Below are 27,462 nucleotides of genomic sequence, written 5' to 3' on the forward strand. Positions count from 1 at the left end.
TTGGTGAGTGCTCACCTAAGCCAAGTACTGTGGATCTTTGCTCTAAGCCCACCGATGATTGTTCTCCGCACTACTGCTCATGCGTCCAAACGACTCAGCGCGAGGAGGAGAAGATGCAGCTTGGACCTCGGTGATGTGTCTTCAGAGGAGACGGGTTTATACATAATAACACCGATTTGCCTCGAAAAGACTGGCGTTTTTTCCACCCTCGCCTTCCTTCGAAAAAGAAATCTATCTAGCAGCCTTTGTGAGTTAGGGATAGGCGGGACGTTGAGATTGTGACCGTTATTTAGTCCAACTTGTGTATTTTTTAAAAACATTATCCTGTTTGCGTATGACTACATCAGTCTCGCGTTTTTAGCAGCTGGATGTCGGAATAATTGGATCTTGTTTCGTGTGCCCCTCCTTCGCCCCTGCGTGTGGAGGTGCATGTGTTAGATGGACCGATGGCTGTGATGTGTTGTGGATAAAATAGATTCGCGCCTTGTGTTTTGAGAGGATTCGCACTTTGCATTTGCTCTGGAAATGGCGTGATCTGTGTCAAGGCAACCAGGAGGTAACGTCTTCTATGCTCTTGGTGTGTAGGATAATGCTTGTTAAATTGTGATCTGTTTAATCTTATTTTTATTCTACCATCGCCGGAAAATACAAGGAGAGAAATGGTGCAATGCAACACTTATCGTTGATCAGTCGAGGCAGGACAAAAACATTCCAGCTGCTGTAACTTTTGCTAGCCTATATTGCCCGGCTTCAGAGCATCACCTTGTATTTTCCTCTGTTTAAAGATCTACGTTTGCGTAACATCTGTGTTTGTTTACCATTCAAGCTAGCTCAGAGTCAAAATGTTTCTGTGCTGTCTGTCTGGAATGCGTGTGCACGTGCGCGCAAAGGTGGTGTCAGCGTTTAGTTCTGGAAAAAAATGTCAGTCATCATGCATTCTGATGAATAATTAAAGAGCTCTTTCTGTTTGCTGTCCCCCTCTTGTAGGGCACAAGAGCATGGATCCCCCACATTGATGGACCTCATTGTTTGGAAAAAAGAATCGAGTCCAAGTTATAGACCGAGCAAAGCAGAGGCAAGCAGCACTGTAACCATGTCTCCTCCATACACCTTAGGCAATCAGGTGACAGGCATGTTCTTCTCCTCAATGAGAGCCTGCGCCGCCGTGGGCTGGTCTCTTTGCTTCTCCCTGCTGCTCCTGGGGAGGGCAGAGGGCTCGGCGCTCAACTGCCACACCACCTGCATATGCGCCAGCAACGTGGTCAGCTGCTCCAAGATGTACCTGACCACCGTACCCACCTCCCTGCCGCCGTACACGGCCGTGCTGGACCTCAGCTACAATAACATCACCAAGCTGCGTGCCGAGTGGACACCCGTCAAGCTCTCCCGGCTGCGCAACCTGCTGCTGGGCCACAATGGGCTGCACTTCCTGTCGTCCGAGGCGTTCGTGAACGTCAAGGAGCTCCGCTACCTGGACCTGTCGTCCAACAGCCTGGACCTGCTGAGCGAGTTCATGTTCGAGCCCCTGGAGCAGCTGGAGGTGCTGCTGCTCTACAACAACCGCATCTCGCAGGTGGGCGACATCAGGGCAGCCGCTAGGCATAAGCAGAGTAAGCAGAGCTCTTAGGGCCTCAACCACTTTGCCCCCAAAAATTGGCTCCTCCCAAATTGAGATTGACTAAAAAAAACATTATTATTATTTAATTATGAGGGACCTGTCCGGACCAGTATTGCTTGGGGGCTCCAAAATCTCTGCAGGCCCTGGGTGATATGACGATATAAATAGTGAATCGATCGTCTCGAAACTGCCCAAGTGAAGAAATCGTATAGATCGTCTTGCAGTGAGGATGTTAACTATCAGTATCAAAGTGATGTTTACTTACTTGTGTTGTTGTCTTCACTTTTATTCTTTACATTATTGTGTTCTAATTGTGCACTTTATGAGTGTTTGATTTTTGTTGTTTTTATTTTTTGGATGGAAGATCGTGATTTTAAAAAAAAAAACGAAATCGATATTTCATGTTTAAAAATCGTGATATGACATTTTTTTGCCACATCGCCCACCCCTATCGCAGGTGGACCGCACGGCCTTCAACAACCTCAACAGCCTGCAGAAGCTCTACCTGAGCCAGAACCAGATCTCTCGGTTCCCCCTGGAGCTGGTGAAGGACAAGACGCGGCTGGAGAAGCTGAGCTTGCTCGACGTGTCTTCCAACAGGGTGAAGGTGCTGCCCGTCCAGGAGCTCCAGAACCTGCCGGGCTGGATCAAGAATGGCCTGTACTTCCACAACAACCCGGTGCTGTGTGACTGCGAGCTCTACAGCCTGCTGGCACACTGGTACCTGCGCAAGTTCAGCTCGGCCTACGACTTCCGGGACGAGTACACCTGCGTGATGCCGAGCGACAAGCGGACGGTGGGCGTCTTCGAGCTGAACGTGCAGCTGAACTGCAGCACCTTCAAGGAGGAGGCGGAGGAGACCTACCTGGAGCAGACGCTGATGCTCAGCTGCGACACCCGGCAGCGGGACATGATCAAAACGTGGACACTGCCCGGCAACGTACCGGTGCCGCCAGCGGCTTCGGTCGTCACCAATAGCAACACGACCGCCGTAATGCTGGCGGACGGCAAGCTCCAGCTGAGCTCGGTGCGGGCGGAGGACTCGGGCACGTACACCTGCGTGGCCACCAGCGAGGTGCTGAACGAGACGGTGTACGTGGTGGTGAAGGTGCACAACTTCACCATCAACGGCAACGGGGAGACGCTCAACACAGCCTACACCACCCTGGTGGGCTGCCTGGCCAGTGTGGTGCTAGTGCTCATCTACCTGTACCTCACGCCCTGCCGCTGCTTCTGCTGCCCCAACAACAAAGGTGAGTCCTGTCCTCCCATCATGGGTAGTCTCCATGCCGACATGCTCAACCACAACAACTGAACCACTAGTATTACCACTGCCACTACCACTTTAAGGGCCACATTCATAAAATATCACCCATAACAAAGGTGAGTTAGTCCTCCCATAGTTATGATGTCTCGAAGCAAACATGCTCATGTAACGGAGGCTAACTAGCAGAGTTGGCGTGGAACGTTAGTAAACCTCCCTCCCAAAGCCTCATACAGTGTCGATGCCGTTGGACTGGGAGACTAGATTCTTGGTCGAGCGGTATCGTGCTGTGACTCCCATAGGCGTGGTGGCGAGTTCGCGCCCCCGAGGGGGACGCAGTGCACAGTAATACGTCGGGTTACACTCACTCAACCACAACAACTGAACCACACGAATTACCACTATACTAAGTGCCACATACATGGATAGCATAGTTCAGTAAATCATGGTTAGTCTCCATGCAGAGATGCTCAACCACAACAACTCAACCACTAGTATTATCACTGTAAAGGGCCGTACACACACGTCGCTGCTAGTTACTCGCTCAGCGGATGAAGTCAATAGAATGTCTACGTGTTCCAGCGAGTCTCGCTGGCGAGTAGGCGAGGAGAGTACAAGCGATGCGATGTGGGCGGGTTCCGAGATAAACTTATTTTATCTTCGAGCGACGCGAGTTAAGCGAGTAACCAATTGGAATGCAGAATACAGATTATTGACAGGTGACGTTGCCCCTGTGGTGTTCTGACCACCCCAACTTCTGCACGCCATCACACTTTGGTTAAAAGTGTTGAGGAAAATACATACAGTGTACACCATCAAAGGCTCATATGCATGGTTGTGCACAGCACACGATCAACGTTAAACAGCGTATGTCTACATTTTGTTTCGTACGCACGTTATTGGCGCGGACAGCGGGAACCATGACAACCAGTAAACAAAATCACCCAGAGCGAGTGGCAAGTAGGCGAGTGAGCAAGTAGCGAGTAAATAGCAGCGACGTGTGTGTACGGCCCTTAAGTGCCACATACCTGTACAGGGACAGTATAGTTCACTAAATCACAACCACAACAAAGGTAAGTCCCCTCATGGTTAGTCTCCATGCAGACATCCCTTCTGAATTCTAGAATGTTCCATAAGAATGTTCAGTTGACACTCACTGAAAAAAACCCTAGTTTCATATCTCCTTGCATGGCGACCAGTTAGAGATTCCTTGCAGCATGATTCGTGCAATTCATGCGATTTGTCCAGCCAAACGTTTTGGGAGTCCTCCCATGGTTAATCTCCATGCAGAGATTACCACAACAACTCAACCACTAGTATCACCACTATTAAGGGCCACATACAGGGATAGCATAGTTCATTAAATTACAACCACAACAAAGGTGAGTCCCTATTAACACACTTCCACTATCACTCCCACTCTGCACGGGGATAGCATACTACAGTGCATGATCCCATCTACCACCCCAGCATCACACTACCGCCACCAGTATTTTCCCTCTCTTTACAGGGATAGCATGCTACATTAAATAACAACCATAACAAAGGTAAATCTTCCCACTATTACACTCCCACACAGATTATCAGTCCCACTCCACACCTGTAGGGACAGTACACTATACTAATCTCAGCCACAGCACAGGTAAGCACCCACCATTACATTCCTACTACTATTCTGCACAGGGATACCATACTACACTAAATCCCAACCCATATCATACGTAAGATCCCACTATTACATTCCCATTACCCCATGGTGGGCAGTCATGGGTAAGCGGTTAGGGCGTCAGACGTGTAGCCCAAAGGTTGCTGGTTTGACTCCCGACTCACCAGGTTGGTGGGGTAGGTTGGTGAGCATGGTACCGTCCCGCTGCACGGCTCCCTTTTGGGCGTTAAGCAGGGGCTTAACCCCCTAAGACATGGCATTATGAATTAGCTGTTACCAAGATGGCAATGACCAAGTCTTAATGTATTACTAAAGGCCCCGTTCACTGTCATAGTAGTGTAGTACTATAGTAGTTAACTTTCACTGTCTATTGCAGTGTGCCACAGGAGGTATGGTGTGCATTAAGGGGCCACAGGAGCGTTTACCAACCTTTTTTGTTATGCGTACCCCTTATAAGCCTTTTTGTCATACCCTGAGTACCCCTACTCTAGTCTAGATCTCAATGTGACTATGCTCCGACAATTACAGACAAATTCAACATGCAGCTGTATTGTTCGTACCACACCAGACTAGCAACAGCCAAAATCTCAGATAGGGATAAACAATAGCAGTCATGGGTGAGCGGTTAGGGCGTCAGACTTGCATCCCAGAGGTTGCCGGTTCGACTCCCGACCCGCCAGGTTGGTGGGGGGAGTAATCAACCAGTGCTCTCCCCCATCCTCCTCCATGACTGAGGTACCCTGAGCATGGTACCGTCCCAACGCACTGCTCCCCATGGGGCGCCACTGAGGGCTGCCCCCTTGCACGGGTGAGGCATAAATGCAATTTCGTTGTGTGCAGTGTTCACTTGTGTGCTGTGGAGTGCTGTCACAATGACAATGGGAGTTGGAGTTTCCCAATGGGCTTTCAATAAAATGTGATGCCATCAGATGCTGACAAGTCAAGAGTAGCGTAAACAATACAATTGCATCTTGAAATTACCCGAAGTTCTCCTTTAATCGCCATGTAGGGGGGCAGCCGTGGCATAGTGGTTAGGGAGGTGAACTTAAGATCAGAAGGTTGCAGATTCAAATCCCACTCTTACCTCTCTCTATACCTCTATCTATGACTGAAGTGCCCTTGAGAAAGGCACTCAACTCCCCCATTGCTCCAGGGACTGTAACCAACACCCTGTATCCAGGGCTCTAAATTAACACCAGCCAACCAGCCACATGCTGGTGGAATTTCAGTTTGGCTGGTAGAAAATACTAACTTACCAGCCATTTTGACCCATTGGTGAGTTTGGCTAGAATAGCATCTACTGACCATTTTGGCTGATGATAAACAAAGTTATTTTTTGCCCTGCCTGTATCTAAAATTGCTGTGAGTCGCTTTGGATAAAAGTTGTCAGTTGAGTGTAATAATCGCCATGTTGCTCCCGCAGACCCCAAGGACCTGCAGGGCCAGAACGGGAAGCTGAACCCCAGCGGAGGAGAGGAGGACGGGGAGGAGGACGGGGACGGACCGCAGGGCAAGGCCCACCGCAAGAAATCCGTGGCAGAGTCCATCAGCTCCGTCTTCTCAGACACTCCCATTGTGGTCTGAGGAGTAGAGGACAAGATGGAAGGAAGAAAGGATGGACAGAACAGAAGGAAGGAAGGATGAGAGGAAGAAAGGAGAAAGAAAGGGACAATAATGCTCGTAAGGGTGTTTTTTTTCTTCTTCTAAAGACTGGTCCCAATTAGGCAGCTAACTTGGGAAACAATATGTCCATCCAGTGTTGGCCGAGCTCATACTGTGACCTGTAAAAAAAAAAAAGAGTAAAAAATAATAAGAGGAGTTGACATCTGCACATCCGCTCTCAGCCGTTTGATTGGCTGCTGGCAGAGGCTGTGCTACCAACCAATAGCGTTTTATCTTGTGTCGTACTGTATGTTGACAGGACAATACATTTGAAAGCCTTTCCAGAATTGCAATCTGTAGCACTTAAGTATATACTGTGAAAAGGCTGGGCATATGTGTTATGTAATACTAGGAGGTGGTGGGAGACGAAAAGGTGTCGTGTCATTGGACTGAGACATGTGTCAAATGACACTGGGAAGCAAGAACGGACAATTATGAATTAGCTGAGAACAAAAAAGGAGAAAAAAAATTACAGACAACATCCAATACTTTTTTCCCAGCATGAGCCTTGCAGAGTAATATTTATACTGAGAGGAATAGCCTGTAGGAAGAATTCTCAGTAGATTTTAGCGCACATGTATCATCATCGTCATCCTGACTGCTAGCCGACCATCCTCACCTCGTTTTGTCAGGCCTGTCGAATCTGTGAGTCATGTACAGAGGAGGGGCCGTATACTGACACACAGCAAAATTTGCAGTGTTGATCCAACACTTATTTTTACTTTATCATTTTATCAGAGTGTATTCGGTCCCAGAGTACTCTCTAAGTGTTGTATTAGCACTGTATGTTTCATACCTACCCACATTACGTATCATACCTACCCACATTACGTCTCGTGTGTCCTGTGTCTGTCCGTGAGGTTAGGAAGGCAACAAGGTGGAAACGGATCAAAAAGTATTTTTTTTTATGAAGCAGCAAACAAAACCTATCCAGAAATAGTTATTATCGATGTTTTTGAGGCCAGAAATAAGGCTTGTGCTGTTTGGTGTCAAACAAAGTGCATTGCTGCTCTTTAGGAACACAAATTGTCAGTGCTGCTCACTCATGGAAATGAAAGGGATTTCTGTTGGAACATTTTTTTTTACAATCAATGCAATAGTGAAGCCACATTTATGTCTTCTTGTTTATGTGTGAAAAGTTAACCATGCCAGTCGTAAGGTCAAGTCAACAAAATAATTGTTAACGTTTACGGTTACGTAACCAACACACACTGTTGTTCCTCACGTGTATTTTAGTGAATATAATAGCAAGGTCATATCAGTCTGATGACTTAATATCAGAAACATCAGTACAGTACAGTACAGTACAGTACAGTATAGTCCATGCAGGAAGTGCAGTAGTGTTAATTGTGATGTCGATAATGGCAGTGTTGTGCCCAGTATTTCCTGAGTGCTGTATCATAAACCCTGAGGACACATTCTTTGCAGTTCTAGAATGCTGCGATTCCAAACAAAAGATGTTCATTGGTTGACAGATGTCTGCCTTTTTGTCTAATTTTAGTTATCTGTAAATGAAAATCAACTGGACCCTGTAATTTTGAGAGGATACATAAATAGCTAAATATTTAGAATTATTATTGCCAATTGTCATGGTTGGAGGACAATGGCACATCCACGTGTACATTGGAAGTATTTTGTGCCCATCTTGGGTTACGTATTACATCCCTACAGAATTCTAGAATGTTCCACAAGAATGTCCAGTTGACACTCCATGAAAAAAAATCCTAGTTTCGTGTCTCCTTGCATGGCGACCAGTTAGAGATTTCCTTGCAGCATGATTCGTGCAATTCATGCGATTTGTCCAGCCAAGCGTGTTGGGGACATTTGTGACACTGGTGACCAAGGCCACAGCCGACCAGAGGAAGTCTTTCATGAGCATGGGCATGCGTGTCATGACAGCGGCAGAGAGACGTGACTTAACCATCACTAATGGCATTTATACTTCACGCGACTAGACTGCAGCCGACTCTGCTGTCATACAAAAGCGAGGCTGTTTCCCATCATGATATCGCATTATGTGTGGCCACTGCTACGCCAGAAAAGCTGTTTGTCACGGTCGGGCACGCTCCGGCTCCACGTCTCACAGTCTTCATTCTTAATTCTCATTCAACCTTCAGGTTCAAGCCTTCTCGGGAGAGAATTAGGCACAGTCTCAGCTCAGCCAGAAACCACCACAGCGTGATGCAGTGCCCTTTAAAAACATGCCTCATAATGTGCCGAGTGGTGAATCACACTCTTGGCAAGGGGAAGGAAGTTGTCAGGGATAGGACTTAATCCGCCTGTAAATTAGGCTTGTGTAATTCTGATGTTCACTTCCCATTTCCTATTTGAACATGGACGGCGTTCAGGCATGATGTGTCGATTGATGTCAGCAAAGATGTGTATTTGGCTTTGAAAGTGGTTGGGACATTATGATAAATTGTCTGGGTCAACTATTCTTTCCATTATAATTTTGGAAAAGGTGGTGGGGATAAGATAGTTGTAGGTTCATCTCAAAAGTGGTATGGATATGTCCCCACCATCCACACCTAAAATATTTACACCCATGGCTGTTAGGGTAAGATGGATGGTTCATGGTTTTACTGTTTTGCTGTCCCTACAGTGTACAGCAGGCTACCTTCCCCGTAATTTAGACATGGGGGTGAGTGTGGTGGTAATCCACTAGCCTGGCTGCAAGCCTATCTCTACATCCGTCTTGCCAGATTGGACGGTGTCTCGCCCAATTGGGATGCTTAGGATGGCCGTGTCCGGGTAAAGAAAAAAACGCCCAAATTTTGGTCATAGACATCAATAGAATTGGGCGGGATTGAGTGCTTCCCGGCGGGTTTGGAGTATTTTTTGGTTTGGAAATCCTCAACCTCATCTGGCAACCCTGTCTCTACATACATACAGGGCTGATGAGAGCTTAGACCAGGGCAGGGCCAGGACAAAATCATCTGATCGAGCCCTCAACAACACTTTGCGATTAAAGCCAACCAGAGGAGTTTGAAATTCAACTCTCTGTGTTGAAGGATGTATTATTAGCGCTGCAAAAATGGCTGCAACGTCTGGGTTTGTTTACAGTGATACGCTCGACTAGTAGAATCTTACTGGACCAATCAGCAAACAGAGGGAGTGCTGCTACTTAGCAATTATGTCGATTTTGTGTGGCACATCCTGAATTGCGGTGTAAAGACAGGCTTAAAGCCAGGCTAATTGTATACGTCACAAGTAGAGATTGTTTTCCATGCAAGCTATCTATTACAAAAGCATTTTAAAGGGGGAGAAACACTCTAGACTATGAAATTAGACTATGATGATGCTACTAAATGTAGAGCTTTTCCTAATGCACGTATGGTTTTCTCAACACTATTTGCCATTTAAGTCCATGCCATCATTCATCATGATATAGTACTGTTCGTGTTTCCCTGTTATGTCTGCCTGTTTCTGAGATGTTTCCTGCTTGACTGAAAATCTCAGGGAGATGATGTTTGAACAGTTATCTTAGAAGAAATTGGTCAAAACCACTGGCGTCTACAACTAATGTCACACACACACACACACACACACACACACACACACACACACACACACACACACACACACACACACACACACACACACACACACACACACACACACACACACACACACACACACACTTCACTTCCTGGTGTAATGGGCCTCTGATTTCCTTTGTCATTCATGGGATCTGTACACCACTACTCCGACAGCGGACCTTCAACCCACTACTCACTCTCACTGCCTACTAGCCTCCTATTTATAAAGACAATGCGTAAGCTCTAGGATTCACAAGGGGAAAAAAAGATTTAATTCCATGTTTCTGTATTAGTTGATTCGTTGATTCGGTATGATTGTAAATGTATTCAAGTCCAAATTATTACATGTTGCTGGTTTTGTGTGTAACATTTAACAAAAGAAAACCAAGTTTGTCTGCTGTCATGTTTAAAAAAACCTCAACCTTGTACAGTGCTACGTTTCCCGCCATACTGTAGATCCACTTGTAGGTTTGTCAAATCACTTGAAAATGAATGTAGTGAAGATGCTGTACGTTCCAGTTAGGAACACCAGAAGATGTACTACTACCACAGCTGACTCTTGCAGTTAAAATTATGATAATGGATAAATACCTATGTGTGGGATAGGATACCTGGAGTGCAATTTAACTAAGGTGCTGTTTCCACGTAGCCTGCTATTTTTAAATGCGGATCTTTTTCTCTCCTGTTTAGGTGCAAACGCAACATGTGGATAAAAATAAAAACTCCATTGTAATAACAAGTGCATTTTGGCTCCCTAAATGGGATATTTTTAAAGCAGGACTTTTGATATGTGGGTTTTAAATCTCTGTTTACATGTAAATGGAAGTCCAAAACCAATGTGTTATCAAAAATAGCAGGCTATGTGGAAACAGCTTCTAAAGCAGTGGTTTTCAACCTTGGGGTCGGGACCCCGTATGGGAGCGCCTGAAATTCTAATTGGATCACCTGAGATGTCTTGGTGTGTGAAAAGAATACTGATACCCTAATTTATGTAACATTAATTCATATTCTGATTGAGATGCCACATTAATCCTTGTATTTTTTCAGAAATATCTACAGGTCAAATTTCAGGTGTGTAAAAATATGCGTTGGGGGTCCTTAGAAATTTGGGATGTCAAAATGGGGTCCCGAGCCAAAAAAGGTTGGGAACCACTGAACTAAAGGATGATCCAAGCCATTACAATGCGTTGTATAGTAATATACAGTCATTGGGTAATACCAATATGGTGTAAGTTAATGCAAGGCATTAAGTTACAGCCATCTGTCAGAAATATCAACACAAAAATGAGGTGTAAATGTATGTAATTCAGTCTGAGTCGTCAACAGTGGATTTGATATTCAATCTGTACTTCTCTCTCTGTCTCTCTCTCTCTCTGTCTCTCTCTCTCTCTCTCTCTCTCTCTCTCTCTCTCTCTCTCTCTCTCTCTCTCTCTCTCTCTCTCTCTCTCTCATCTGCCAAAGGATTTTTAGTATGTGTTGTAAACCAGGGAAGTATAGTTTGGCTATTTATATTAGAAATAGTAAATATGTTACTATGGAATATCACATAAATATAACAAACGTTTTTTTTTTTCAAATCTTTGGGGGCGTTTTTTTTGCCAATGTCATATTTTGCTCTAGCAGAAAAAAGATTGTTACTTCAGTTGTACTGAATCAACTCGTTTGAAGGAAAGTGATATTTATTACTGTCTGACAGGCAAAGATACACAACAGTAGTCTGCAAGAGCTTTTCCACACTCAGTATGAAAGGTGACTCTACCAGGCAGCACAGTGCTTGTCTATGATGCCCACTGTACCGTAGTAGTTGCAAACCCACATAATATACAGTATAAAATCTACCAGTCCTGTCCTTGCTAGATCTCACACCGAAATCTCTCCCTCCCTATCCGTAGAGGTTTGCAGCAGAGTTGCATGTAGAGGAATGCTTTGAGGATATTAGGGGTCCATGCAGGAAGATTATAATAACGGTTAATGCATATCCCAGACCTCTAGGGTTTGTTACTGTAGACCATGAGTTACTATGAGAAGAGAAGCTCTCTCTGACCAATAAAAAACTGAGAAACACATTCGTGCTTGAGCTTGTTCTTTTCCACATTGAACCACAGGTTTTTTTTTTCAAATACAGGATGTCTGTGGTGTTATTGTATGTGTGTGATTGAATCCACTTCCAGTTGCCATTTCTTTTCAACATTTTTTTTTCTTTAATACTCCCACCACTTCATCTAATATTTGTGCAAGGCAACTGAGTCTTATTTTACAAAAGTCATTAAAAACACACAGCTATCAGTTCACAGACAACAATAATCCTGGCTTTGTTTTCCTGTTATATCACATATCACATTCTAAATGGAAAAAGGAAACACCCACCCATTCTCTCTGTTACACCGCCTACATTCACTAAATAGTACAGTAGTAGGGCATACGTGAGGCCAAACTTTCTGTAATTGTTTATTTGTTTGTTTTTCATTTCTGTTTGCATTTTGTTTCCTAACTGAGCAGTCAAGTACCTGATAGATACAACTGCATAACACAATAAAATAAATAAACAAACCGAGAAAAGAACAATGGTTCATATTCATGGTACAGTACAGTACATTTGCAATATTATTCCAGAGAGCAATCCGCCCACCAGTCAATTTGAATGCATTAAGGTTGTTAGGTACATCGCCATATGCAGTACAGTAGGTGATGCAGAAAATGCAATGCACCGGTAAACACTATCTCTATTTCCACTCTGGGGGAGGGCTGCAGGAAGGGTGTATCAACTTAATGTAATTACATATTTACACGTAGATATAGTGATCTGGATACTAGATACCTGCAATGTTGTGTGATAGGGTCACGGTTAGACGTTTGAGCTAAAGGAGACTCTGTAAGTGCATTACATTACCCTCTACTTGGCTCTAGTCAGCCAAGAAAAAGCACAGATGCAAAGACACACCACACACATGTACACACACAAGCTGATTTAATGTGTATGTTCCAGTGCAGATGCAGTGCATCACTGTAAAGAGAGGCCTGGGAGATGTCTTGTCTTGTCTTGTCCAAGGTGAATTACATCACAAATGCATCCTGACTGTATTTTTCCAGTCTTGATGCTGTGTGGGTCACAGCTATGTGATTGCCTGGCGCCATCTGGTGCAGAAGCGGAGCAACTTCTCCTCTTGCCACTAACCCACACACACTTAGGAACGTTGTGAACACACACACAATTCAAAGCTTTATTTGTTTATTTATTTTAGGGGCTTTTATGCCTTTATTTGACAGGACAGTCGAAGATGGTGACAGGAAGCGAATGGGACAGAGAGACAGGGGAGGATCGGGAAATAACCCCAGCCGGACTCGAACCAGGGTTCTTGTGGGTGGACATGCAAACCCAAATGTGGGGGACAGTCGTCTGCAAAAGCTCAATTGTAAAGCTATTTTCTCATTTGCAAACTGGATGGTGAATGAAGAATAGTCTCCCAAAAATTGTTTTGGCTAGGCTGACAGCGGGGAAACTTAATTTTTTTCTCCACAGAGGCGGGGCATCAGCAAGACGTGAGGCCACAGGCACAAGTGGAGGACGCAAGGTCGCATATTGGAACGCAATCCTAGTCTGAGGAAAAGGCGTGGTGCCCTGAAACGTCATGAAAATAAAAAAGGGTTAAAAGGGAGCCCATCAGTGTGTGGGTCTTCCTTGCATTACATGTCCACACCCCCACCCACCACCCTACAACAGCTCCAGAGCATCTGACAGCCTTTGGCCGGGCCAAGGGCAAAAATAAACACCCAAAAGAGCCCTCCACTCAACATGCAATGTCATGGGGACCCAAATCTGTATCTAGCTCTGTGCCCAGCAGCAGCATTATACGTTACAAAAGCTTTCTCCACAGACACAAAACGTGAGGCCATAAGCACAAGTGGAGGACGCAAGGTCGCATATTGGAATACACTCAAAGTCGTGTGACCCAGACACTCAGTAAACTGGCGTCCTTTCCTCGGTCCTCGGCTAAATATTGATTTTATATTGAACATTCGTTTAGTATTCAAACTACAAATGTCACATATTTTTAAAATAAATTTCTTTGCTAGAAATCAGGGTAGTGATTGGCTAAAAGGACAAAAATTCTAGATAACATAAAAAGCGTTTTACAGTTTTCTATGGAAGCAGTTGCTTTATAGTTTCTGCATTTTCAGTTAGGAATTGCTGATTAATCAAGGAAAAATGAATTCTATTTAAGGGGCGTTGCTAGCAATCACATTTAACCCAGGCACTGACTTGTATACTATAACAAGTCAGTGAACCCAGGTAACTTTGTTGGATAACCACCACACCAGTGGTTCTCAACATTTTTTTTTGGAATAAAAGCCCCCTGGACCTCATCATGAGCCTCCCAACGCCCCCGTAACTTCATCGTCAGCCCACCAACGCCCCCTTATTACAAAATAAAAAATATACTAATGCCACCCAAATACAACTAGGCAGCGCCCCCTCCCTGCTGTGTCACTCTCAACACCTCCACCCTCTTGGGCTCCCCAATGTCCCCTGGGAGGCTGTAGAGCACCCGATGAGAAACACTACAATAGACCGATCATGCGCAGATGTTGTTGACATCACACCTATGTTGATTTTATTGAAATATCTGTTTGCTATGGGTTTCATTATTGTAGGAAAGACAATGAACGTTCAATAATGCCAGTCTCATGTGTCTGGCACTCCATTTAGTGTAGTAGAAGTACATCTATGCAATCTTCCAATGTATGCTTTATGTCAACCGATAGTAAGCTACCATGTACTGTATACAATTACATTACCTATCCTAAGAGAACGGTATGCACTTCATTTATTTTAAATGGTGCACTTCAACTTAAATAGCGTATTGTTTGTAAGTCGCTTTGGTTATAAAGCGTCTGCCAAACGCAATGTAATGTAATATAACTACCCTAATATGTCCAACAAAATACCTGAGCTTAACCACTAATGTGAATAATATGTGACACTTGTGTTCTGTTATATTAGCAATATTGTCTACAAAACTGGAGTGGAAACATACAATAGTCATCATCCACAGATGTGGGGCATATCATCTGCTGTTCCAGGCACAGAAGAAAACAAACAAAGCCGTGTTATTCAAGTGTTAGGGATATTTAATTCATTTTTTTCCATTAATTGACAATTTTTTTCTATTTAGCAGCATCTTAGGAAAGTCTTGAGGTATATCTGTACTCATACTCGGGGAGGCAACTCTCTCTCTCTCTCTGTCTCATTCATTCTCGCATATTCACATTTCATAAACACTTTTACAAAGTCACACACATACCCATACACTCACACACGCACAAACACACCCACCCACACACATACAAAAAAAGAAAGAAATACTGGAGCCAGCTGTGTTCAGTACAGCTCGCCCGGTCTGTCCTGTGCATATAAATTCTGTGGCAATAGGTGGCAGTAGGCTTGTTCTCCTAGTGGTCCTAAGGCTGACCTGCCTCAGTGGTGAAGCTTTGGCTGCAGAGAAGGAAAAAGACAACAAAAGAGAAGAGGAGGGCTTCATTTAGCCACAACAACACAATCCATGGATGCATTTATCAAAGTATCAGCCTTCGTAATCACGCCCCAGTGATTGGATACAGTGACACAGAGTTCACCAAAGCGTATCCAATCACTGGGCGTGACAAATTAGGCTGACATACTTCCAAGGCTCATACACTTGAATGTATGAGGAATGGCCCATGTTTGTATTTCGTCATAAATCAGCAGTGAGTTTCTCGACAGTGTCATTGCTAACCAAGTTAGCAACTTACTTGGTTGCAAAGCTATTTCCCATTGGCAAACTATCAAGTTGCTAACTGGTTAGCAACAACGCTTTTGAGAAAGAGGGTCCAGGTGGTGATAAGGTTAACCACAAGACATCACATACAGGGTTGTTTGTATTAGTTAGATCAGTGGTTCTCAAACTTTTTGTGTGAAGTACCCCCTGAGAAAATATTGAGCTCTCCAAGTACCACCTTGACAACCACCATAAGAATATCACAGTGAAGACCTTCCATATTCACTTTTGCCGGTCAATACAGGAGAGGTTCATATTGGCATTCCAAGTACCACCAGAAATGTCAAGTACCACCAGTGGTACGTGTACCATAGTTTGAGCACCACTGAGTTAGATGTATCTATTAGAACTAGATGGTAAAGGTAAACATGACCTTATTTTGAGCGATTTTAGACATTAGACATTTACGCATGTTATTTAACATCCGGACAAAAACTAAAACACAGTCCATTCAGGAGTGTTAATTGACTCAGAGAGTAGTAGAACCAACACTGAGTGTTCAATTTGACGAGCATACATAGCGTGGAAGTCGAACTAGTTTCTGCTGAAGTTTTTTTAATTCAATATCTCGTAAAAGTACAATTAAAATGTCATTATCTCATTTTCAACAGTGATTGAACAGGGGAACAGGGGAAAAGCCTCCCAAAAGTTGTGCTGCCTACTTTGACAGAAGAGAAATGTTATTGTTTTCTCCACAAAAGCAGGGTGACACTGCGGTCTGACCAAGAGCATAACAATTAACGTTTCCCAAACGGCAAGGTTGACCCGCCTCCCTAGGTTTGGTACTGGTTGACTGGTGTCCGACAAAGTGGGTGGGGCTCCCGTTTTTTTCTGGAGATCAGAAACGATATTTACATTGCTCTTGACCTGACTAGAAGCAATAGTGAAACTGTTGCATCACTAGGAGGGCGTGGCCTGGCTAGGGTGATACAGAGTGCATCTTAATATGCCACCTTGCCTCCTCCACTTGCGCTTGTCTCCTCGCCCCGCCTCCTGGCCCCTCCTCCGTGGAGAAAACGATAAAGTTTCCCAGCTGTCAGCCTAGCCACAACAACTTTTGAGGGACTGTTTTTCATTCACCATCCCAATTGCAAACGAGAAAAAGACTCTAAAATTGAGCTTTTGCAAGATATTGAAATATAATGCTGTTGTCAGTGATGTCATCATGACGAGAAGCGAGTGGAGGAGGCAAGTGGAGGAGTCAAGGTCCCATATTAAGATGCACTCACAGAGGCTAGAGGCCTCAAGCAACAGGAAAGGGCAGGAGGAACTAGTCTGAGTTCTACCCCTATTCTGTACTCCTCATCGCCAGAAGCCATAGATATGAACACTAGACACAGTAGGGGTGTGTGATATGAAAGTGAATCGTGAAATCGAGTAGATCGTTGAAAATCTGCCAAAGCAGAGAAATCATATGAATCATATAGATCGCCTTGGAGTGAGGATGCTCACTTTATCATAGTGATGATGTTCAGTTTGTTTACATCTTAATTTGTTAAGCATGTTTGCACATGCACAATTACAAGTATATTGAAACCAAATGATATAGGCCTTATTAAAAATCCATTCAGAAATGTTTGTAGCGCTTCCGATGGAAGAGCTTGATAAAAAATAATTTGAAATCGAGATTTTATGTAAAAAAACTGTGATGTGACATTTTTGCCATATCGCCCACCTCTACTAGATACCGAGTTGACCACTCCTTGGTATTGGAACAAACGGCTGATGTCAGATCACCGCCATGTTAACCTAAACCTAAAACAGCTAACGCTAGGGACACATAGCAGGCGAAACGAGCGAGGTGAAGAGGGGCAAAATTCCATTCTGAAAGCTCTACCGTCATCAGGTCCCCTGGGCCAATCAAATTGAATGAAACATTTGTGTTGCTGATTTGATTGGCCGCCACACGCAAAATTCGCTCCTCATTTGCATAATAAAAGTATTAAACTTGTTTTAATCATTTCGCTTCCCTTCGCTCCTGTTCACTTGCCTTCGTCTCCCTCATAGGAATGAATGGCGAAGTTCGCTTCATTTGGTCAAATTCGCGTCTATGCATCCCTACCGTAAGACAGCAGCGCTAAGACAGCAGCCCCCAGGGTCGAGCCAAGTCAAATGGCTGAACACGGCATCTAGTATTGATGGTGGTAACAGTTTACTTGACACTGGCGTCATACGTATGACATGACTGTCATAACAGTGTCATAGAGGTGTCATTAACACATCAATGTTGTCAAACATTTTATGACTTATTAGTAAGTGACATACAGTTTCTGTAAAGACAGCACAAAATAATGTCAAATTTTCATGACCATAAAACATTTATGACATTGACATAATGTTTATGGCTAAAGGCATGTGTATGACACCGGCATCAAACAAATTGTAACCCTAGTATTCATACTGTATGTATTGACCTTAATTGATTAATGCGCTAATCGATTAAAAAACATGAATCGCAATTAATCGACAATTTAACTGACAAGACACCCAGGTGAAATGGGCATGTGAAGAGTGTGTGTAAAGAAGGGTGTGAATAGTGGGAATATTTAAATTACCTTTGGATTAAAGAATTGAAATAGAAATTCATTTAAATGTAGCATTTCATCTCACTTTTTAATATTGTTCTTTTCCGCCCAGAGTGACATTGAGAATTCAGGGGGAAAATGCAGCTTATCAATTAATCGTAAGTCGATCGATAAGGCAATCAACTAACGATTAATCAATTAATCGATAATTCGCATCCCTAGTAGCAAGCCTCACCTTCTGTGTGTCGAGCTTCTTGTCCAGGCCGAGGGAGGCCGCCCCCGCCGCTGAGGCTGCTCCCGCCCCTTTGCTGTCCTTCTTCCAAGAGGAGGAGAAGAAGCTGGAATGTGAGGAGGAGGAGGGGGGAGTCGGGGACGACAGGCCCAGGGACGACTTGGGAGGCTGCCGGGGCGAGGAGGGGGTGACGGGAGGGGACACGCCGCTGGTGGCCTTGCGCTTCTTGCCCAGGCCCTTGTGGTGGTCGTAGCTGGACTCTAGCCTACGGTGCGCTCCTCCACTTCCTCCTCCTCCGCCGCCACCACCACCTCCTCTGGAGTGCTCAGGAGGCGTGGAGGGGGTGTGTCCGGGTGGTCTCTTGGCCAATGAGGGCGAGCGTGCCTGGGGGGCGTGGGCTGTTGATGACGAGGAGGAGGGGCGGCCCTTGCTGCTGAGGAGCGACAGCGCCCCGTTCACAGGCCGCTGGGACGCCGGGCTCGACGACGACGATGTGGTGGTCGCCGACGCTGATTTGTCGGGAGACGGCGTAAAAACTCGCTCCTCGGCAGCTGAGCGATCGTAGCCCCCTCGACTGCCTCTGGCTGGCGACGGAGACTGATCCTGCTGCTGCGACCTCTCCTCTCGACCTGCCGACCCCGGCGATGTCCCCACTTCGCTCGCCCGCCTACTCCGCTCTCGCTCCCGTTCCCGCTCTCTCTCCCTTTCCCGTTCGCGTTCCCGCTCCTGTTCTAGTTCTCGGAGCCGCAGCTGCTGTTTGCTGGGTCGGCCCACGGGGTTCTTGGGTCGCCCGGGACCGGAGGCGGCGGGGGTTCGACTACTACTACTACTACTACTGCTGCTGCTGCCACCTTTAGTCTCTGATTGTCCTGAGGAGGTCTCCCTCGCCCCGCGCTGGGGGAGAGAGGAGCCGCTAGTCCTGAGGGAGGAGGAGGAGGAGGAGGGCGAGGAGGTGCGGAGCGAAGAGGAGGAGGTGGCCGAGGGGTCCTGAGAGCTGGATACGGATGAGGAGGATGATGTTGATGCTGATGTCCTGTGGGGCCGCGTGTCTGCCACCTGGGGGATTTTCCTGGGAGGGGGGAAGAGTCAAGCATGCTTCAGTGGTTAGCACATTATGAGCCATGGGGGATTGACATGGCATGCAACACACCTATTCATTCTCAGCATAAAAAATAAATAAATAGTGGAAACATTTCGTGTCCCAAAACACAGTTTTCTGTGGAGAATTAACTAATTAAAGTGGTGGTTGTCTAGTAAAAGTGAAAAGAAGGAAGGTCCGCACACTGTTGCTGCTCCCGGTTTATTAACATAACGTTTCGACCATGCAGTCTGGTCTTCGTCAGGTGTATGTGAGACTCTGAGACTGAGACTGTGAGACACATACAACTGATGAAGACCAGACTGCATGGTCGAAACGTTGTGTTAATAAACAGGGAGCAGCAACAGTATGTGGACCTTCCTTCTTTTCATGTTTAATCGTGTTTAAGTCCGGCACCTGTTTAATCTGGATGTGCACGCTCTTCAAAACACTACTGTCTAGTAAAGTGAAAAATACAGCTTACAGGAAAACCCATCGGACGGAAGAGCCGTGCACGCAAAACACCACTTGGGTAATAATAAAAGTCTACAAAGAAGTTTTGGGTGTGGTGGAAGTGAATTGTTACGGAGTGTCAGATAATTTTTTTTTGATAATAACAGTCATGTGAATCCTCTTCCTTATTTACACTCTGCTTGTATAGTACACTGATGTAGACTCACAGCTAGATAACCTAGTAGATATACAGCAGAGTAGAGGAGACGGCAAGATATTCAGAGCCAGCTTTAAACCATTTCCATGACGGCAAACTCCATGCTCCATAACCATGTTCAATACTCACAACATCAATCAGTTTCTCCGGGACAACAGTTGTGCCTCGAGCCATTTCCCATTGAGTTGTGCGGAAGAAGTACGGTAGAAAAAGGGCTAACGCAAGACTAGGCGCGAAGCTATAGGGGGGACAAGCAGGGCATTTGCCCCAGGGCCCAGGGCCCTCCTCTATTGGTGTTGGGGGCCTTATTGTGACCATGGCAGGCTGTATGGAGGGGCCCTATAGGTGGTTTGCCCTGAGGCCCTGTGTGCAATTGTTCGGCCACTGCCGCAAGACTATTTCCATATTCAAATCTGCCTCAATGAAGATATGCTAATGATATTCATCTGCTTGATTTATCCATCCATATTACATCTTTACTATTATGAAGGATCCAACTGACATTTGAGAAGACCAGTTGCACATTTCTGTTAACGGTGCGCTTAACAGTAATCAATTGTCATTTATCCAATACCTGTGCAAGTGACAACAATTATTTTCCTGCTGGTGAGTGATAACACTTTCCAGCAGACAGAGAATCGTGGCGGTGCTGGTCCCACCCATGTTGACAGGGAATATCATGGCGTTTGGGAATCGCAAAAAGTTAGTTTGAGTTGCAGACCAAGAAAAATTATTCTTTCACCATGAACTTTACTAGATAAAATCCCCAACACACCGTCCATTACAAAGGTATTTTATAGGTCACAATTTTGTCTCGTGGGATGGATGGGCTCTCACTTGAAAGGTGAAGGTGGGAAAACATTGTGCTAAGGATTTGATCTACTACACCACTTCGAACAAGAACTCTGGTGACATACTATTCACCAGCTTGAATTGAGTTGAGCAAAAACATCTGATGGTGAACTTCTCCATGAAGCGTCACATCAGGAGGTTGAACTAAAGATATATTTTTTTAAAAGAATTTTTTGTGCCTTTTTCGACTTTATTTGCTAGAACAATGTGAGAGGTGGACAGGAAGCGAATTGGAAGAGAGACAGGGAGGGGTCGGCAAAGGACCCGGGCCGGGAATCGAACCAGCGTAATATGAGCATGGGGGAGTACAAATAACATAGCAGGTATCCCAGAAAAGCACCCAATGATCTCTACTTCATCAATCATCTCTGGTGACATCAGCATATTCAACTGCGTAAGGTGTGTCTAAAGATCAGAGGGTCGCAGGTTTGAATCCCACCCTTACCTCTCTCCCTACACCTAAATCCATGGCTGAAGTGCCCTTGAGCAGCCACATTGTTCCAGGGACTTTAACCGATACCCTGTAAATAACTGTAGCTTGTTTAATAGAAAGGCTTTGTAAGTGTTTGTTCTCGCTGGCCTGCTTGTGTACAGTATAACATTAATGTACTTTAGGGCACGCTTACATTTCAGAGATGGTTAATGTGTAAGAGTTTGTGTGTGTGTGTGTGTATGTGTGTTATTGCTGCATCCAGTCCTTCCAGAGGTGCGGTGTGTGAGTAAAATGTGTCTTCTTCAGGGCCTGGACTCACCTACAGAGATGGTGTGATGGTACGTTTGTGTTTGTGTGTGTGTGTGTGTGTGTGTGTGTGTGTGTGTGTGTGTGTAACATGCATATTCTTCAGGTCCTGAACTCACTTCCAGAGATGTGCGCTGAGGTGCTGCTCTACCATGGCACTGACGGCTGACCGCAGGTGGTGGAGGCGCCGGTCAAACGTGAACACGCTGCAGCTCAGCGCGCGACTGCCAAACGTACAAAACTGGGAGGGGAAAACACACACAAATACACACACACACACACACACACACACACACACACACACACACACACACACACACACTTCTGTTAGGACGGCTTCCCTGAGTGAATGCATTTAAAAAGAATGCAGCTGGATGTCCACCTGTCCACAAAACATCAATAACTCAGTCAATGAACTGTGAATGTGTACTGAAATAGTGAAAAGTGATTAGTGGCCAAATACAAACTATCTACAGAAAGAACCCCTCAAACAAATGATACAGACTTGTACTGGGATTGTAACCAATAGGTCGTACCTAAACTTTGAACGAAAACGTCATTTCAAAGCCTGTTCAGGCCAACTGAGAACCGTGTCGTCGTTGCCTGTTCCCGCATCTAATCTCGAACCAAACGAGTGTTCAAGTCTGATAGTTTGAGAACCGAAAAACACTTGCTTTTTTCTACACAAACAACGTAGACGTCAGTAGGTTCATTTGGGCCCAACAGTCACGTGCGGAACAGTTCAATACCCGGTATGAACGCGAGTCGTCCGCAGGTAGGCAGCACATCAGTTTCAAACGTAACTGGTGCGGGAACGGACACTGGCACCGTTCTCGTCGGCCTGAAAACAGCTTACGTGTAGTAGTGTAATAATAAATTAATTTTGTCTGTCTTATAGCGTACCCCGAGCGGTTTGGGGTGCCATGTGCTGAAGGGGAGGTCCAAGGGCTCCTCCTGGCCCTCCCCTTCGCTCTCCTCGCTGGACACCCGGCTGTGATTGTTGTTGGCCTGGGGGGCCAGCTCCTCTTCCTCCTCCTCCACCGGAACCTCCATCTCCTCCTCCACACCACTCTCCGACGGCGTCCGGGGCCTAGACAGTAAACACACACACACACACACACACGCACCTTCAGCATCAACATCTGTGTAAAGGTAAACTGTGACTCAGACACTCAAGGTCTGATTTAAAAAAAAAGCTCCCCTTCAAAATGTCCCTTATCCATCAAGTCATAATGTGCCCTTGTCTAAGGACAGTGACAAACAGTGTGTGAGAATGTTTAAGACTTCTCAAAGGAAAGTCTGTTATTAAAAGGTAATCATTTCTTGCTGTATAAAAAAGACCGGAAATCCTAACCCGTTTGCACTTACTGCAAGTGCTCAATTTTTGTTTATTATATGTCCATACCTGAGATGAATCACTTCCTGCAGTGTAATAAAGACTAGCAAGCCCAAATCTCCTCTCCAGGGGTGCATTTCTCGACACCATCATTGCAAACTAAGTTAACAACTTACTTGGTTGCAATGCAATTTCCCACTGGAAACATAGTAAGTTGCTAACTGGCTGAACAACTACGCTTTTCAGAAACGTACCCAGCACCCCAGATTTGTATGTTTTTTTGTTGTTGTGTGCGTCCATACCTGAGATTAACACAATTTGGTGGCCGTTTGCCGTGAGGGGGTCCAGTCTGGCTCACGGTGGTCTCTGGGACGGGTGGCTCCGTATCGGCGAGGACGGGCGCCCGCTTGGCACCCATCTTCAGTTCCGTGACCAGCTGGTCAAAGTTTTTGCTTCTTCCAACAACCTGCCTACGCTGGTGAATGGAGTGAATCTGGCAGGGAAAAAAAGTCATATGTAGGTGGTGAACATAAATATGTGTACGGCAATCAGTATTTTCAGATTTTTCATCCTTGGATTGGTATTAAGATAGATTGGAGGAGGTACATTTAAGCCAAGTGTCTTTGACTACACATTTGTTTTCTTTGTTCTGTGTTCATTATGCCTCTTTTCCACAGCAGGTTTTGTAGTATGCCTACAGCTCCACACAGCGAGACTCGGCCGCTACTTTTTGCTTTTCGAATAGGTATGACATAGCTCAATCGTAAAGCCAAAAAGGGCGGCTGAGTTGCGCTGTGTCAAGCTAAGTAGGCCTAATAGAAAACCGGCAGAGCAAAAGAGGCATTAGTTTATGACAAATGTATGCCCATGCACCCTTATATAATGCTTCTGAATGAATTTTTGTACACATGGTTTGGGATGTGATGTGAAACCACTTACATTGCACGTTAGGAGCCTGGTGCAAACTTTCTTCCTCTCTGGATCAAGGACTCCGCAGTGCTTGTCCAAGTCCAATTCCTTCTCTGCAAAGTAACACACAACAAAACAAAAGGGTCCATAGGGTGTGATATGCAAACTAGATGCGGTAGAAATGGCCTTTAAGCTAGTCTGACTGCCGCACCAAGGTCATAGACGGACCTTGGTCTTGCAGACCTCCCATAGATAAGACATTTTTAGAGGATTCAGCGGCCGCTATCGAATCAAATAAAATCAAAAACACCATTCACTGGTCTTTGACCTTTCAGGCAAAGGAACCACCGAGGACAGACCTTCTGGTCATCTAAAGCCTTTTTTGTGGACCAATTGAACAACAAACATTCACTTCATCAAACGCTCGTAAAACATAACACATCCTGTGACGTCATGGCCTAGGCAACAATCTGATTAAGACGTGCCCGAGGACAGTCTTTAAAAAAACATACAACAAAAAACGTAATCTTCATGTAATTTCATTTTCGTTTAATCTAAAACATGACCACTTGGCCCAGTCGTGGCTCTAACGGCTGGGCACTGAACTGCTACGTCGGCAAGCAGACCCAGGTTCGATTCCGGCCCAGGTCATTTGCAGATCCTTCCCCGTCTCTCTCTCCCAACTCGCTTCCTGTCTCTCCTCCACTGACATATCTGAAAAAAAGGGCTTAAAAGCCCCAAATTATCTTTAAAATCAAACAAAAAAACACGAGTACTTACTGTGCACTTTCTTGTAGGTCCTGCTGTAAGTCCTGGGCCCGCGCATGGGGCTGAGTGAGTCTGCAGGGGGACCCTGGCTGCTCCCCTTCTGTTGGGGCTTCTCTCCCGGCGAGGGCACGCTTGGCTGCACCGCACCGTGCCGCCATGGGGGGTCCCGGGGACTAGGGGCGGAAGAGTGCGGGGGCGACGGCGGGGTTCCTTGCGACGGTTTGTCACCGGGCACCGTGCTGGAAGAGGGGAGAGGGCAGAGGTTGCTTTAAATACTCTATAAGGGACACCCGTGATAAAATACCTCTAAAACACTGTCACAAAGGATTGACGTCTCAATGGTGCATGCTGGCGACTGCCAATAGCATGAGACCTTGCCGTGACAATGAAAGCACTAAATGCATGGTGTGTGGAAATAAAGTACTCAATGAAACCACTGTGTGTGTGTGTGTATGTGTATGTGTGTGTGTGTGTGTGTGTGTGTGTGTGTATATAAATGTATGACGGAGTGTGTGTGTGACAGCATGATATTCGTGTTGGCTAGTGAGTGTTGATCAACGCCATGTTTGTGTATGGTTAATCACACCAGTGGAAAAAACATCGCCACTGCATTCCATTGCCCTGCATTGGCCACCACTGTGTGTTTGTGCGCGCACGCGTGCGTGCATGTGTATGATTATGGAAACAAGCAGCTGCATTGGCCACCAACCTGACGCCCTCTTTCTGCGCTTTGGGAGGGCGGTGTGCAGCAGCAGCGGGAGCAGCAGGAGGCGCTGGAGGAGGAGGAGGTGGTAGTGGTGGTGGTGGTGCGGGGGCGCGGGGTGACCCAGGCTCCTGCCATCGCCCGTCCCGCTCTCGTTCCCGCTCACGCTCCTTTTCCCTCTCCCTCTCCCGAGGTTCCCGCGAGGCGGCGGTGCCGGCGCTGTGCTGGCCCGGAGGTCGGCCGTGCCTGGGCCGCTTCAGGGGGCTCGACAGGGAATGGTCGGGGTAGAGCTTGCTGATGGGGCCGTGCCTCCGCTCGCAGTGCTTCTCAAACGCCTGCGGCTTCACCACCTGGCCACAGTGGCTGCACACCACCAGGAAAAAGTCGTCGTGCGCTGGGCAGTGGCCGTAGATTGACATGTCTGCATGGAGAGAGAGAGAAAGAGAGAAAGAAAGAAAGAGAGATGGGAGACTTTCATGATGACAGCTTGCTGGCAGCCTAAGCCACTACACCTGAGCAATCCATTCAGCGGACATGATTGGATGACAATTCTCTTCACAATTTACCTGTTAACATGACGTACCACTGACATTTGGGCTCTCGGATGCTCAAATGACATACCTTCTTTCCTGAGTGTCATGGTTTCCATCCTTTTCTTCACATTTTTGCTGCATTCTTCTGTATTTGACGCTGTAAAATAAAGGACAACCATGCCAATATTGTATTAAAGAGGGTTTTAATGCTAATAGCCAGAAATAACCAGTCAGTCACTAAAAGACCAATAGACATTGGATGGGATCTGAATCAGCTTTTAGTTTTCTTCATTGAGTCATTGAGGAAACACACATTTAAAAGCAGGACAACTTCTGTGAAGTACATGTCTGTAATATCTGTTTACTGTCTAGTGTACCTACACCAGGTACGCTCGTGTATGTCATGGTAGAACTGGAAGGCATCTTTCAAAAAATGTGCAACTGTGAAAGTACGAGGGCGTATACAGAATCTTAGCTAGCTAGCTAGCAAGAGAGCTAGCTAGATGGAAAGCGGTAACTAACGCAATGTTTATTGAAATGATTGATTCCCATATTGCTTGTGGCAGTTTAAATCTGACATTCTGTATCGACAAGCTGAGTCGGCAGGCCCAAGGAGAGGAAATGGTATTTAGCGCGTTCTCTGGCCCCCAGAGCCAACTTGGCTAATCAAAGAAAGAGCTCCACCTTCACTTCCCGTTGTCTGCAATCCATTCCTCCTAGCTTACTAGCCACCAGCACCATTCACTCATCAAACACACTTCACACATGGCCAGACCTTGTGTACGGCCAGGTAAACAGTAAACACTATAAATGTCAGGCTTATTTCCAAATTATGTTGATTTATTAACACAAGGCCTAAAAAAAACATAGCGAGCTACATCCAACGCTCACTAGCTTGCTAACTTGCGCTAGCTATTAGCGAGCCAACTTAATGGCTGTGAAGCAGGAAAACCCAAAGCATGACCATCTGTGATGACCACTAAGATATGAATGTGATTTAAATACATATGGACAAGAAATTAGTTTTGTCCATCACTATACAAGTTATATGCGTGTCTACTGAAGAATGAGACCTGAATGATTTCCCAAAGTAACGTTTCTTAGCTAAAGTTGACTACAAATCTATGCCGCGCTAGGACCCAGTGGGTCTTTTGTTTGGGTTATGGTGAGTGGGTATCGTGCATTTTTTCAAGAATATAAGTCTGCCCAGACTGTCAGCACGAACCCAGGTTATTCAGCCTGGAAGATAATAGTATTACCCACCTTCCGATGCGGAAACGTTGGTCTTATCTATCCAGGAGCTCCAACTTTGTCCTACGAACTCTACTGGGATAGAACTCCGCCGATCTGAAGCAGCCATTACTGCTGCTGCGCGTGCACGTACCGCCATCATCATAGCGCGCTCTCCTGCAAGACGTCATAACACGCCTTGGCTGTGCGTGAACGTGCGCGTTTTGAGGTTAACCTACCCAAAACATGCAGGTGCAAATATTATACCAGCAGACATCCGTAGTCATGATTCTCTCATATTCTCATGCCCGAACAACTGGAC

The 27,462-nt window shown here is 45.7% G+C and overlaps 2 protein-coding genes across 3 annotated transcripts; one reads left to right on the forward strand and one right to left on the reverse strand.

Annotated features, from left to right (window-relative positions):
* Positions 1–430: 430 nt before the first annotated feature.
* amigo1 (adhesion molecule with Ig-like domain 1) lies at positions 431–7,441 on the forward strand. The gene is made up of 4 exons (XM_063209635.1): positions 431–556; positions 988–1,573; positions 2,076–2,871; positions 5,972–7,441. Exons 2-4 carry the CDS (start codon positions 1,016–1,018, stop codon positions 6,130–6,132), a joined length of 1,515 nt encoding a protein of 504 aa, XP_063065705.1. The 5' UTR covers positions 431–556; positions 988–1,015; the 3' UTR covers positions 6,133–7,441.
* A 7,415-nt stretch (positions 7,442–14,856) lies between these two features.
* atxn7l2b (ataxin 7-like 2b) lies at positions 14,857–27,374 on the reverse strand. Of its 2 annotated transcripts, none has more exons than XM_063208368.1 (10): positions 27,174–27,374; positions 25,999–26,067; positions 25,384–25,798; positions 24,687–24,913; positions 23,937–24,019; positions 23,300–23,490; positions 22,565–22,751; positions 21,781–21,902; positions 18,326–19,391; positions 14,857–15,243 (listed from the first exon to the last, which is right to left on the reverse strand). In XM_063208368.1, the coding sequence occupies exons 1-10, from the start codon at positions 27,304–27,306 to the stop codon at positions 15,226–15,228; spliced, it is 2,511 nt and encodes an 836-aa protein (XP_063064438.1). In that variant the 5' UTR covers positions 27,307–27,374; the 3' UTR covers positions 14,857–15,225. The 2 variants fall into 2 exon arrangements, with proteins under 2 accessions (XP_063064438.1, XP_063064439.1); XM_063208369.1 differs by having other exon boundaries at positions 25,944–26,067; positions 27,174–27,191.
* Between the last annotated feature and the right edge of the window lie 88 nt (positions 27,375–27,462).

The sequence above is a fragment of the Engraulis encrasicolus genome, chromosome 10 (genome assembly GCF_034702125.1).
Source record: "Engraulis encrasicolus isolate BLACKSEA-1 chromosome 10, IST_EnEncr_1.0, whole genome shotgun sequence".
NCBI classification, from domain to species: domain Eukaryota; kingdom Metazoa; phylum Chordata; class Actinopteri; order Clupeiformes; family Engraulidae; genus Engraulis; species Engraulis encrasicolus.

What these genes read in the sequence shown, in the direction of transcription:
- atxn7l2b (XM_063208368.1), bottom strand. Translation starts at nt 27,306, where the DNA reads ATGATGATGGCGGTACGTGCACGCGCAGCAGCAGTAATGGCTGCTTCA. An exon ending in CCAAATTGTGTTAATCTCAG is followed by an intron (nt 22,752 to 23,299) that starts GTATGGACGCAC and finishes TTTACTGTCTAG; the next exon opens with GCCCCGGACGCCGTCGGAGA. An exon ending in CTCAGCGCACATCTCTGGAA is followed by an intron (nt 19,392 to 21,780) that starts GTGAGTTCAGGA and finishes CCCCCCTCCCAG; the next exon opens with GAAAATCCCCCAGGTGGCAG.
- amigo1 (XM_063209635.1), top strand. Translation starts at nt 1,016, where the DNA reads ATGGACCTCATTGTTTGGAAAAAAGAATCGAGTCCAAGTTATAGACCG. An exon ending in ACAACAACCGCATCTCGCAG is followed by an intron (nt 1,574 to 2,075) that starts GTGGGCGACATC and finishes CCCCTATCGCAG; the next exon opens with GTGGACCGCACGGCCTTCAA. An exon ending in CTGCTGCCCCAACAACAAAG is followed by an intron (nt 2,872 to 5,971) that starts GTGAGTCCTGTC and finishes TTGCTCCCGCAG; the next exon opens with ACCCCAAGGACCTGCAGGGC.